Raw genomic sequence first — 13,297 nt, 5'->3', positions numbered from 1 at the left:
GGATTTCGGTTATCATATTGTATATATATTTAGTTCATTATATTTCTTCAAAATGGCGACTGTCTGTCTGTCTGTCTGTCGCTGTCGGGGTTGATGCTTGATACTCACATGCGTCACTCTTAATGTTAATAATATTGTCAATTCCCAACAGAGTACAATTAAAAAGGACAGAATGTGGATTTACACACATCCACATACTTATTAATAATATACGTAGGAATCATACCATTTTAATATGAAATGTTACATAAAATAGGTGACCTTTCACCTTTCACCTACAACCCAAAACTGTGACAGAAAAAAATGGCTGCCTCCTTAACAAGCATCGCGAAGGTTCTGTGCCGTCTTTCGCCTTCAATTTTACAACAATTACGGCAGTATCAGGTATTTGAATCTACTGTACAGATGATATACAGATCATCCGATTCATGTACATATGTCTACGCTGTTTGTAATAAGGTTTACATATGTTAAAGGTTTGTCGCACAGTGAGCTAACGTGCCATGTAAATTAATCCAATGTAGCGCTACTGTGTTTGATAAGATTTTCTCAACAATACCCTCTCTGTAAAACCAAAGACATGTTGCACCTTGCCAAATAGCATGTATTGCATTGCAAACAAGAGTATTATTACTGTCAAATCAGCTTAATGTCAGGCAAGATAGCCATGTGTAGGCCGTGTTTACAGCTTATTTAATATGCATTTAGCTAGGGTGTCTGAAAGGACAGCCGAATTTGTCCAATTGTTTTGTATACCATGTGTTTATGTTTGGTTTGGTTTGCACTCTTATGCACTGCCACCAACTCTTTCCTTTTGAATCAGAATCGACGTTATTGCCCGTACGTTTACAAGGAATTTGCTTTGGTGTTTGTTGGTGTAAACATAAACAACATAAGGAAATAAATTGTAAGAGGAGATCAAAAACATAACTGTTATACAAAGAAAATAATACAAAAACACTATAACATTTTAGAAATGAATAAAGTATTTACACAAAATATAAATATAGAAAATATACTAAAAAACATATAACAATATGATACATATTAGATAGATAGATACTTTATTTATCCCAAGTTGGGGAAATGATTGTGTCACAGCAGCAAATGGACAGTCAATCTACAAAATTAACAACATTACTTAAAAATACAATAAAATAAAGATTAATATGAACAATTTAAACTGTAAAAAACGATATAAACATATCCTCAGTAACAAAATAATATTCAGAGGAGTATCTAAATAATATACAGATTAAAATAGATGACTCTCTAATATACCAATCTACAGAACATATAAACATAGTGCACTTTGTATTCTGTGTGTTCGCTGTGTATTTTGTAAATTGTGTCATTTCTAGTTTTTTATCATGCATTATTTGTATGCAGGCTTCTTGATTGATATTAAGCTATCTTTGGTTCTTTACTTGCGTAACAAATGTACATTTCGCATCTGTTGAACGAATAAAGGTATTTTGATTCTGATTCTATATACGTAAAAAAAAAAAATGGGAACAGTAGCTTGACATTTTAATTTAAATATATCCTGTGAGGAAGTGCAAGTAGGCTGAAATATGCAAGTACATTATGTGAACATTGTTCATGCTTATAGAGAGGGAGAACCTGAACACACTATGAAGCAGTGAGTTCTGGATAGGGTATCTAAATGAATTATGTTTGTCTTGACTTAAATACAGTGGCTTCATGCATCCATAACCATTTAGATGAAGCTCTTAGGGTTGTTGTGATGATGACGATGCTCAGCTGCTTTTCTCTTGCTTTCAGTCCTGTCTGCAGAGGCTTCCTGTCAGATCATACGGGGCCCTCTCTCCATTTGCACCCCCCAGTCACTTTTACTGCCAGGCAGCATCTCACCAGAATGATGCTGCTGCTCAGGCTCAGACCCTGCACCGCTACAAGGACAGACCCTGGGACTATCTGGAGAGTGAAGGTACTTAAAAGCAGTCTGTCACATCCTTTTTATTCATTGTTTATTATTATTTTAGTTTTTATTTAGTACAGTCCAGAGACACAAACAAGGACACAACAACAGTAAAGGGGAGATGACATTCCTATCTCACCACAAATACATTAATCAGAATCAGTTTTACTACCTTTATTCATTTTTGTGTTTTTATCTAATGAGTGTTATTACTGTTCTTTTATTATTACCTATCACAGCGCTCCACTTTCAATATAGTATTTGTCTTTTTTTGAAAAGTTAATTCCTTGTATGTGTAATAACACATACAAGGAATGAACTTTTCAATAGAATAAAGAAAAGACAGAAGAAACCAGTCCATAGGATCGCTTCAACTCTTCATATAACCAGGTTTACAGCTCAACACATTCCAAATTGTATTCCATTTCAACTTGTGTTTTGCCACCTTTAGATTGTTTGTGGCAATCATTTTTCCCAAAAGAAATTGCCTTTGCACTCTATTTTTCAAACACCTTCAAATCAGATCACTCCTAAATTGCATTTTTTTTTTAAATAAGTATTTTACCCAGAAGAATAATTGTATTTATTATCTCTGGACTATATTCATCCGGAAACCCAAATCAAATATTGAAAGATCCAATCCAAATGATCCAGAGTCCCAAAATGTATCAAAATCAGCCCAGTGAGAGTCCAAATATGGCCACTTTCCGGTTACAACTGACTTGTTTGATCCTGACAATGCCAGAAATGGATTCAGCATTCTCGATAACCCCCAAAACCCCTCCAAAATGGTCAGAATTGGCCGAGATATTTTTTTTTAACTATTGTCTGGGCAGTTTCTATGTGCTGGGGACCCCTACTATACATTTCTAACATAACACTTTGAGGTACTCAACATTTCCGGGTTCACAACAGGACTCTATGAGCTGGCAAACAGACTATTACCTGTGCTTGCTGTTACAATATTATTTCCTCATGACAGAGTACATTGAGAGGTATGGAACCAATCCAGTGTGGGCCGACTACAGGAGGAACCACAAAGGGGGCATCCCACCACAGAAGACACGCAAGACCTGCATTGTAATATGATAATCTGTCTTTCATTAGGTCTGAGCATCACATGTGTAAATCACCCTAACACTGCTTCTGTTTGTGTAGAGAGGAGACAAGGTATCTGGAAACCCGTGCCCAGTGTGTCGGGATTCAAACATCGTGGTCCACCATCAGGTGGGTTAGCATCTCCTTACAGCACCATAAACAAAGATACACTGGGTTCTATTATACATCCCTCACCACACCTGAACTACATGCTGTTTACCTGATCTGTTTGCATGGAAATGTAATTGTTGAAATATTGAACACTTTTTAGATACAAAAGGTAACACAAAGTGCTAAATACACATCAATACATGTACTATGTATAACAACCTTATTATGAGTTTATTCTAATCTCATGCCTCTGGCTGCATTGTTCTCTCAAATGAACTGGCACATTTCCCTTCAAAATGAAAAACCAGTACTGCAACCAGTGATTGTTAATGTTATTGAACAACCTTCTCAATATTTTCTTGACTATTTTAGAAGATTCAGAAAACCCCAAAAGCATGTCTGATGTTGATTTATCTGACAAACAGTCAAACATCAATAGATCATAAATGCAGCGTATATAATGTACATTTGATGGAGATACTTGGTGTTGAGATCCCAGGGACACTGATATTACAATGAATTAGCTTGATTTAGTTGTCCTCTCTTACAGAATGTGAAGCTGCTGCAGCAGTTCATCAGTCCCCAGACGGGGATGCTGTACGATCCCACTCGCACTGGTGAGTCCACAGTGAGTGTGTGTTGCTGCTGAATCCTGTCTACTCTTCCAGACTGCTCATGTTGTGTTTGGACTGTCTGCAGGTGTGTGTATGAAACAGCAGAAGAAGCTAAATGAGGCAGTCGGCACGGCGAGAGATCACGGTACGTACCACAAGACCCCTCAGCCCCAGGGTCCTTTGTAAATACGTCCTATTCCGCTTTTTTTAAATGTTCCCTTCACTGTATTGTGTCTTTAAAGGTTTCTGTGCATGTGAATGGTCTGCAAAGGCTACAATCTCAAAGTTCCCTTCCACACTTGTTTGTGTGCAAATAACCTCTAAAAGGTGACATAGTAAATCATTTAAGGGTTTTGTCCAATCTTGTGCTTCTGTAAGTTTCTTCAGTATTTAAAAACTGATGATTAACAATACTGCAACCAGCGATTGTTATAGTTATTATTTTGTTCAACTTTCTTGATAACTGCAAAGAATTGTGAAAAATCAACTTTTCATATTATTTTGAATTGCACATCTGCATCATTTGGAAACAATACCTAATTGCAGCTATATACTGATGTTAAAGGGGAAAAAAGTATCTTTACCAAACAAGGATTTTTCATCAAGTCTGTTGAAAAAATATTGTATGCTCGGCTCCACAATACTTAATTTAGATATTTCGCCATTACCAAATATCGTGCTTTCTGCAGCTGGATATTTGACTAGTCTATATTGCAATTTGAATGACTTTTGCTGCCCTGGGGCCATCCATGTTGAGATGGAAAGTATGCTTTGTAATTCAGATTTAGCAGGATTTTCAGAGTGTTTGTTTTTAAGCCAATATTGTAATTAAAGGTGTCTCCTGAAACCCAGGAGCACTTAGTCCTCACACATTCAGAGAGGAGAAACCTGTTGGAGCACTCACGAACGTCTTCCAGCTGGTTAGGCGACTTAAGATACAGCTTTATGTGTCGAAGGGTTTTCAAAACTGAGATGTTTTTGTAAATAACGGAAGCCGGCACTCAAACACTGCTCTCTCTTTCAGGCCTACTGCCCTTTCAGATTCCATATGTGGAGTTTTCAGGAGAGGACTACTCCAACTCCCATGATGCCGTGGGGATGCACACCACCTCCCCCGTCCCTAACCTCTGGAGACACCTGGTATAAATGGTATGGTGAAATAACACCTGATGAGCAGGAAGTGGCCAAAGTGAAGAAGACATACAAGGCATATTTGAAGTGACTGTTGAGTGGATGTTCGTCTGTTGGACCATGTACACCAAAATAAAAATTGCACAATGAAAAATGTTTTTATTTTATTGTTTTCCTTTAGTAGATCTTGACCTCCCTTGATATTTATAGAAATGTACACTCCACCACCATGCCTTAAAGATGTGACAGTCCAGTATAAAGGGGATAGATAGGTTTTATTATGCGTGCCGCTCTGAGGACATGCTCCACATGAAGTGTATTGAGGATGTGACGAGGGTCTCATGGGTTGACCTTGTTGACCATGGTCTCTCCTAGAGACTCCAGCACCTCCCTCTTGTAGTCGTCAAAGTCTCCATCGATCTGGACGACGGAGCGGTCCTCCACCACCCACATGGTGCACTGAGTCTCTGTGATGAGCCGGGCGTCGTGGCTCACGATGAGCACTGCTGCAGGGGGGGGGAGACATCTGTTAGTACTGAAGGAAAGACGGTGTTTTAAAGATCTTTTGAGCATTTTAATTCAGTCTGTTCGCATTGTCAAGCTTTTAAACAACTTCAATTGAGGACATACTAAGTCAAGTTAACCAAATCCTTCCGATCAGAACTTCCCCAAAGTCTCCTTTAGTTCAGCTCTGCAGCTGCTGACTGAATGTCTTTGGTTTGGAGTCAACTTTCACTCTTTCGGTTATTGTTGGTCATTTATACTTTTCAAACAAAACATTGCCTTGCTGTTGCACATTCAACCACACACTGTGAAACACCAGCTCCCCTCTGAACTCAACAGGAACCAACCAGTGCCCAGTATGACAAACCCAGGATGTTATTGTGTTACCTGGCTTAATAAACATTAAACGGTGCTACAGCACTGGTTAAAAACTCAGTAAGTTCACATGAAAGAGGCGAGGTTTGCAGAATATGCCCTGACAGCATCATAATTCACAAATTAAGAGTAAACTTTAATATTAGACAAGTTAGGAGAAGTTACATATCCATGAGCTAAACACATAATCCTGGATAAAAGCAAGAAAGAACAGAGGAAGGGAAGCTGGGGGAAAAAGGTGATTAGGACTAAGATATTAAAGTTAAAATCATAACTTTCAAATGTAATAATGGTCAGTCAGTCCAATTATTAAAACAATTCACAGTCTGCAATTTACTGCCAGCTGTCCATCCTGCATTTGGCAATATCAAATGGTTTGCTTTGAGCCTGGAATATGATTTAATTGCCTTAAACTTCTTATTTGTGTAATATTATTCGACAACCTGTGCACTGAGCTTTGATTGGTTATCTGGAATATAAGTGAACCGCCATCGTAGGACTAAAACCTGCGTTAACCTGAAGTTCCCTCAATCACCTTAAACCCTCCTCAGTACAGACCACTGCTGCCTGCTGGGCCTTAAGGTAGAGGGCTCTGGACCTACATCCAGAGAACTACTATTTCCATCTTGTACATGCCACACCATTTAACTGGTTTCTCCACTAATAACCAGTATGGTCACACGCGTCTTACAGAACATGCTTCTCACCTCCTTTATATTCATTGATGGCCTCCGATAAGGCATCGATGGACTCAATATCCAAGTTGTTGGTAGGTTCATCCTATAAGAGAAATGAGGTCAGTCAGTTGTAGAATTCATCCAGGTGTTCTGTGGGTTCAGCGTGGATATAAGTCTGATAGGCACGTACCAGGATGAGGACATCAGGCTGCCGACAGGACAGCTCAGCAAACACTACTCTGGCCTTCTGACCTCCTGCGGAGACACACCCAGACACAATGTTAAAAGATATTCACATCCTGTCAGCTGACATGTTGTCTGACGGTCCATGTTCATACCGGACAGTTTGGAGATCTGGATGGTGTGGGCGTGGCTCTCCAGGCCGAAGCGTCCCAGGCACTTCCTGCCGTCCTGGTAGGGAAGGTTGAAGTTTCTCATCAGGTACTCTGTGGCCGTCTCCTCCATGTTCAACTGATCAGCATACTGCTGGTTGAAGAAGCCCACTTTCTGCAGGAGACCAGAGACCCCGGTTACAAGTCTTCATCAACTGTTCAATAGGACATAAACTAGGTTCCAGAAAAACACTTTTAATGAATTCTGTTTTTCCATAGCGTTGTTTTTATTTATTTATTGTTTCAATTCTAAAATTGACATAAGAAATGGTTCAAGAGAGTAAAATATATAAATTGATTTATATTATTTAATGGGCAACCATTTATCTTCTTGCTGTTTTTGTTTATAGTACATTTATTAATTAGTGTAATTATTTTAGTTAAAGGTCATGCTTTTCCGGTTATTACCCGTCCCCTTGTGTTATGAAGGTTTTTCTGCATGGAAACGGTCTGCAGAGTCACAAACCCTCAAAGTACACCCTGTAGCGAGTAAAACTCTAACACAGAAAAGACGTGATCTATGCTGCCCCGGAACGCCTCGTTGAAGATTTCTCTTTTTCCATTGTTTTCTTCCTGGGTACAATGACCGTGGACCAATCCGCGGACTTCCTCACACACACACACTCAATCTTTTCTCAGCTGCAGCTCCGCCGATTTCTCCTCCCTGAGACGGCGGGCTGCGGTGAGGCTGTGAGTCTCCCAGCCAGGCTGCGGGTGTGTGTGCTCGGGCTGGGTTTCACTGTGTCTCGCAGACGGCCAGTGGGCTCACAGGGAGGGGGGGGGGGGGGGCAGGAGCTCCAACAAGCCGTGTAGGACAGAGAGTGAATACACATACTATACAGAGATGCTGTATGAGAAACCAATGTGAGTTTGGAAAATGGCACAATTTAAAACTATTCTCGTAGACCTCAACAATGGAATTATGATCAGTAGAAATTAAAGTAATTCTTTATGCTTTTATTTTGAAGGTAGTTTTGGGCGGTGGTGGGATTGGCACACCAGAATGAACAGATACCAGGGTTAGCACGAAGAGAGCCACAGGAAAGGCTGCAGGGCGAGGTTAATACGCCATTATATATATTATTATATTGGATCAATCGGAAATAAATGCTAAAAGAATATTCTTGCCTGGACTTCTCATTTCTCCTGCATAGGATCTGCTTACTGGTGCCCCAGCGGCAGTTTAATTTTGAGTTATGTTTAATTTCTTTATGATTTGTCACTGAACACTTCAATTTACTTAAGTATTAGGCATCCTTGATTTTTTTTTTTTTTAAATGTAAAAGTGTACATACAATGGGAAACAGAGCCTGTGTTATCCATTACTGCTTCAGTTCGCAGGCTGCAAATATGAGAGACTTTGTTTGCCTTTCAGAATATTGTAATCTTTTGCAAGTTCACGATACTTCCACATTTTGTTCAGCAGGGTGATCTCCACTTAATAACACCACTTTTATAATTGTAGAGTAAATGAACAGTAAATGACTAACGTGAGGCTATAAAAGAACCACTACGGTTGCATGGCTGCGCATCACCACCGCTTATTTTTATTTATTTCATTCAAAATGGAGAGATCAATTTCCCATGGGATGGATAGAGAATTACGATGCAATGATAAAAACATTATGAAAACCAATGCTAGAACAGTACATATTTCTGTTCACTTTCTGCCAGAGTAGTCAGTCTGCACAATGAGAGAGGGTCAGAGCAGAGACACATGATCCTTTACATGCAACCCATTACTCCCCTCAGGCTGGGGAGTAATGGGTTGCATGTAAAGGATCATGTAATAAGGATAAATTCTAACTGTATTTCCTTACTGTTGGGAAATCATTTGCCCTTGTGTCCTCCTTCGCCTCTGACGCAGCTGACCAGCCGTTATCTCCCATAAGGAGGGGCTACCCTAGCATAATGTTGATGTTGCCAGTTTGTGACCGGGCAACTCTCAGAGATAGTTATTGTTGTGGGACACCTGGAGCACATCCTTCTCGGGGTGTAGATGACTCCGAGGCATAAGCGGCAACAAAGTTGATTCAGTGTCCTCAGCTGTTTAGTCTATCTAATGAACAGTGTTTGGACTAACGCGTTACAAAATAACGGCGTTACTGTAACGCCGTTATTTTTGGCAGTAACTAGTACTCTAACGCATTACTTTTTAAATTCAGTAACTCAGTTACCGTTACTACATGGTGCGTTACTCCGTTAGTTTTTTTTATATAGTCAACAGCCAGGCGAACAGAGATGAGAACTGTACTTAAGTACAGTACTTGAGTAAATGTACTTAGATACTTCCTGTGTCACATGCGGAGACGGGCTGTGGGCGTGTTTGTGTTGTTTACTAACAAGACTATCATGGCGGCGGCGGAGCTCAAGTCTAGTTTCTCCACCTGGAGATATTCTCACTATTTCACTTTTGTCGAGCACAAAGAAAAGAACGTTTTAGTTAAATGTAAGTTGTGTCTTGGCAGGTCAAAGATCCTATCTACTGCCCAAACCAGTCATTCAAATCTCTTAAAACATCTGCAAAAACAACATGCTGGGAGGAAGCTAGTAGCCTAGCTAAGACCACAGAGACTCAGCCGACGCCACTCCACCTCCACCTAAGCAACAGCGGCTGGATTTTAACCAAGGGACTGCTAGCCAGGGAAAAGTGGATAAAGCCATTGCACGGTATGTTGTAGAACACATGCAGGCTATTGCTACAGTGGAGTCACCCGCTTTCAGGGAGCTAGTTAGCATGATAGCATGTCCGGGCGGCACACGGCATATGGGACGGAAAACTTTTTCCAACTACCTGGAGAAAGAATATACAAAAATGGAAAGCCAGCTAATATCGATGCAATCCAGATTGCATATAATGCATGTGAAGTTGATCAACAGATTGTATTATTCTCCAATGCAATAACAGTACTTAAATGAAGGCGATAAGGGAATTAATGGGAGCCCTTTTAGCAAGTAACGAAAACGTTACTTTTCACAGTAACGCATTACTTTTGGGTGTAAGTAACTAGTAATGGTAACTAGTTACTGGTTTTCAGTAACTAGCACAACACTGCTAATGAATAATGTTGATTATTCTCTCTGAACTAGTTAAAACCTGGAGCTACAGGAGGGGTCTTCAGAACTGATTGTGGCATCTCAACCGTGTGGTCAACTCGTGGCCCGTGACTTGTCTTGTGAATTCTCCGGCTGAAGCTCCAAATAAACCGTCAGTGTTTGCCATCAGAGCTCCAGCTCTCCTCGTGTCTCTCTCTGAGTCCTGACTCCATCAGAGCTCCAGCTCTCCTTGTGTCTCTCTGAGTCCTGACTCCATCAAAGCTGCAGCTCTCCTCGTGTCTCTCTGAGTCCTGACTCCATCAGAGCTCCAGCTCTCCTCGTGTCTCTTTGAGTCCTGACTCCATCAAAGCTCCAGCTCTCCTCGTGTCTCTCTCTGAGTCCTGACTCCATCAGAGCTCCAGCTCTCCTCGTGTCTCTCTCTGAGTCCTGACTCCATCAGAGCTCCAGCTCTCCTCGTGTCTCTCTCTGAGTCCTGACTCCATCAGAGCTCCAGCTCTCCTCGTGTCTCTTTGAGTCCTGACTCCATCAAAGCTGCAGCTCTCCTCGTGTCTCTCTCTGAGTCCTGACTCCATCAGAGCTCCAGCTCTCCTCGTGTCTCTTTGAGTCCTGACTCCATCAGAGCTCCAGCTCTCCTCGTGTCTCTCTGAGTCCTGACTCCATCAGAGCTCCAGCTCTCCTCGTGTCTCTCTGAGTCCTGACTCCATCAGAGCTCCAGCTCTCCTCGTGTCTCTTTGAGTCCTGACTCCATCAAAGCTCCAGCTCTCCTCGTGTCTCTCTGAGTCCTGACTCCATCAGAGCTCCAGCTCTCCTCGTGTCTTTCTTTGAGTCCTGACTCCATCAAAGCTGCAGCTCTCCTCGTGTCTCTCTGAGTCCTGACTCCATCAGAGCTCCGGCTCTCCTCGTGTCTCTCTGAGTCCTGACTCCATCAGAGCTCCAGCTCTCCTCGTGTCTCTTTGAGTCCTGACTCCATCAAAGCTGCAGCTCTCCTCGTGTCTCTCTGAGTCCTGACTCCATCAGAGCTCCAGCTCTCCTCGTGTCTCTCTGAGTCCTGACTCCATCAAAGCTGCAGCTCTCCTCGTGTCTCTCTGAGTCCTGACTCCATCAGAGCTCCAGCTCTCCTCATGTCTCTTTGAGTCCTGACTCCATCAAAGCTCCAGCTCTCCTCGTGTCTCTCTGAGTCCTGACTCCATCAGAGCTCCAGCTCTCCTCGTGTCTCTCTGAGTCCTGACTCCATCAGAGCTCCAGCTCTCCTCATGTCTCTTTGAGTCCTGACTCCATCAAAGCTCCAGCTCTCCTCGTGTCTCTCTGAGTCCTGACTCCATCAGAGCTCCAGCTCTCCTCGTGTCTCTCTGAGTCCTGACTCCATCAAAGCTCCAGCTCTCCTCGTGTCTCTTTGAGTCCTGACTCCTTCAGAGCTCCGGCTCTCCTCGTGTCTCTCTGAGTCCTGACTCCATCAGAGCTCCAGCTCTCCTCGTGTCTCTCTTTGAGTCCTGACTCCATCAAAGCTCCGGCTCTCCTCGTGTCTCTCTGAGTCCTGACTCCATCAAAGCTCCAGCTCTCCTCGTGTCTCTTTGAGTCCTGACTCCTTCAGAGCTCCAGCTCTCCTCGTGTCTCTCTCTGAGTCCTGACTCCATCAAAGCTCCAGCTCTCCTCGTGTCTCTTTGAGTCCTGACTCCATCAAAGCTCCAGCTCTCCTCGTGTCTCTCTGAGTCCTGACTCCATCAGAGCTCCAGCTCTCCTCGTGTCTCTCTGAGTCCTGACTCCATCAGAGCTCCAGCTCTCCTCGTGTCTCTTTGAGTCCTGACTCCATCACAGCTCCAGCTCTCCTCGTGTCTCTGAGTCCTGACTCCATCAAAGCTCCAGCTCTCCTCGTGTCTCTGAGTCCTGACTCCATCAGAGCTCCAGCTCTCCTCGTGTCTCTTTGAGCCCTGACTCCATCAGAGCTCCAGCTCTCCTCGTGTCTCTCTGAGTCCTGACTCCATCAAAGCTCCAGCTCTCCTCGTGTCTCTTTGAGTCCTGACTCCATCAGAGCTACAGCTCTCCTCGTGTCTCTCTGAGTCCTGACTCCATCAGAGCTACAGCTCTCCTCGTGTCTCTCTTAGTCCTGACTCCATCAAAGCTCCAGCTCTCCTCGTGTCTCTCTGAGTCCTGACTCCATCAAAGCTCCAGCTCTCCTCGTGTCTCTTTGAGTCCTGACTCCATCAGAGCTCCAGCTCTCCTCGTGTCTCTGAGTCCTGACTCCATCAGAGCTCCAGCTCTCCTCGTGTCTCTCTGAGTCCTGACTCCATCAGAGCTCCAGCTCTCCTTGTGTCTCTCTGAGTCCTGACTCCATCAGAGCTCCAGCTCTCCTTGTGTCTCTCTGAGTCCTGACTCCATCAAAGCTCCAGCTTTCCTCGTGTCTCTCTGAGTCCTGACTCCATCAAAGCTCCAGCTCTCCTCGTGTCTCTCTGAGTCCTGACTCCATCAGAGCTCCAGCTCTCCTCGTGTCTCTTTGAGTCCTGACTCCATCAAAGCTCCAGCTCTCCTCGTGTCTCTTTGAGTCCTGACTCCATCAGAGCTCCGGCTCTCCTCGTGTCTCTCTGAGTCCTGACTCCATCAGAGCTCCAGCTCTCCTCGTGTCTCTCTGAGTCCTGACTCCATCAGAGCTGCAGCTCTCCTCGTGTCTCTCTGAGTCCTGACTCCATCGAAGCTCCAGCTCTCCTCGTGTCTCTCTGAGTCCTGACTCCATCAGAGCTCCAGCTCTCCTCGTGTCTCTCTGAGTCCTGACTCCATCAGAGCTCCAGCTCTCCTCGTGTCTCTCTGAGTCCTGACTCCATCAGAGCTCCAGCTCTCCTCGTGTCTCTCTGAGTCCTGACTCCATCAAAGCTGCAGCTCTCCTCGTGTCTCTCTGAGTCCTGACTCCATCGAAGCTCCAGCTCTCCTCGTGTCTCTCTGAGTCCTGACTCCATCAGAGCTCCAGCTCTCCTCGTGTCTCTCTGAGTCCTGACTCCATCAAAGCTCCAGCTCTCCTCGTCTCTCTGAGTCCTGACTCCATCAGAGCTCCAGCTCTCCTCGTGTCTCTCTCTGAGTCCTGACTCCATCAAAGCTCCAGCTCTCCTCGTGTCTCTTTGAGTCCTGACTCCATCAGAGCTCCGGCTCTCCTCGTGTCTCTCTGAGTCCTGACTCCATCAGAGCTCCAGCTCTCCTCGTGTCTCTCTGAGTCCTGACTCCATCAAAGCTGCAGCTCTCCTCGTGTCTCTCTGAGTCCTGACTCCATCGAAGCTCCAGCTCTCCTCGTGTCTCTCTGAGTCCTGACTCCATCAGAGCTCCAGCTCTCCTCGTGTCTCTCTGAGTCCTGACTCCATCAGAGCTCCAGCTCTCCTCGTGTATCTCTGAGTCCTGACTCCATCAGAGCTC

General features: G+C 43.7%; 2 protein-coding genes across 2 annotated transcripts in view; one reads left to right on the top strand and one right to left on the bottom strand.

Moving 5' to 3' along the window:
• The first annotated feature begins 124 nt into the window (after nucleotides 1-124).
• Nucleotides 125-5,052, top strand: mrps18b (mitochondrial ribosomal protein S18B). The gene is given in 8 exon segments (XM_034202234.1): nucleotides 125-384; nucleotides 1,786-1,951; nucleotides 2,925-3,022; nucleotides 3,101-3,169; nucleotides 3,702-3,768; nucleotides 3,851-3,910; nucleotides 4,790-4,866; nucleotides 4,868-5,052. Coding segments are annotated over 8 exon segments (738 nt in total). The 5' UTR covers nucleotides 125-303; the 3' UTR covers nucleotides 4,988-5,052.
• The window catches only part of abcf1 (ATP-binding cassette, sub-family F (GCN20), member 1), a 65,000-nt gene continuing 56,748 nt past the window's right edge, over nucleotides 5,046-13,297 (bottom strand). Inside the window, exons 21-24 of the mRNA XM_034202239.1 lie at nucleotides 6,791-6,959; nucleotides 6,643-6,707; nucleotides 6,483-6,555; nucleotides 5,046-5,402 (exon numbers count right to left, since the gene is read on the bottom strand). Of these exons, the coding sequence (XP_034058130.1) occupies nucleotides 5,236-5,402; nucleotides 6,483-6,555; nucleotides 6,643-6,707; nucleotides 6,791-6,959 (474 nt within the window). The 3' untranslated portion in view covers nucleotides 5,046-5,235. The remainder of the gene's footprint in view (nucleotides 5,403-6,482; nucleotides 6,556-6,642; nucleotides 6,708-6,790; nucleotides 6,960-13,297) is intronic.

Source organism: Gymnodraco acuticeps, unplaced genomic scaffold (genome assembly GCF_902827175.1).
Source record: "Gymnodraco acuticeps unplaced genomic scaffold, fGymAcu1.1, whole genome shotgun sequence".
NCBI lineage: Eukaryota > Metazoa > Chordata > Actinopteri > Perciformes > Bathydraconidae > Gymnodraco > Gymnodraco acuticeps.
The sequence above is the reverse complement of the archived record's forward strand: the minus strand, read 5'-3'. Positions and strand labels throughout refer to the sequence as shown.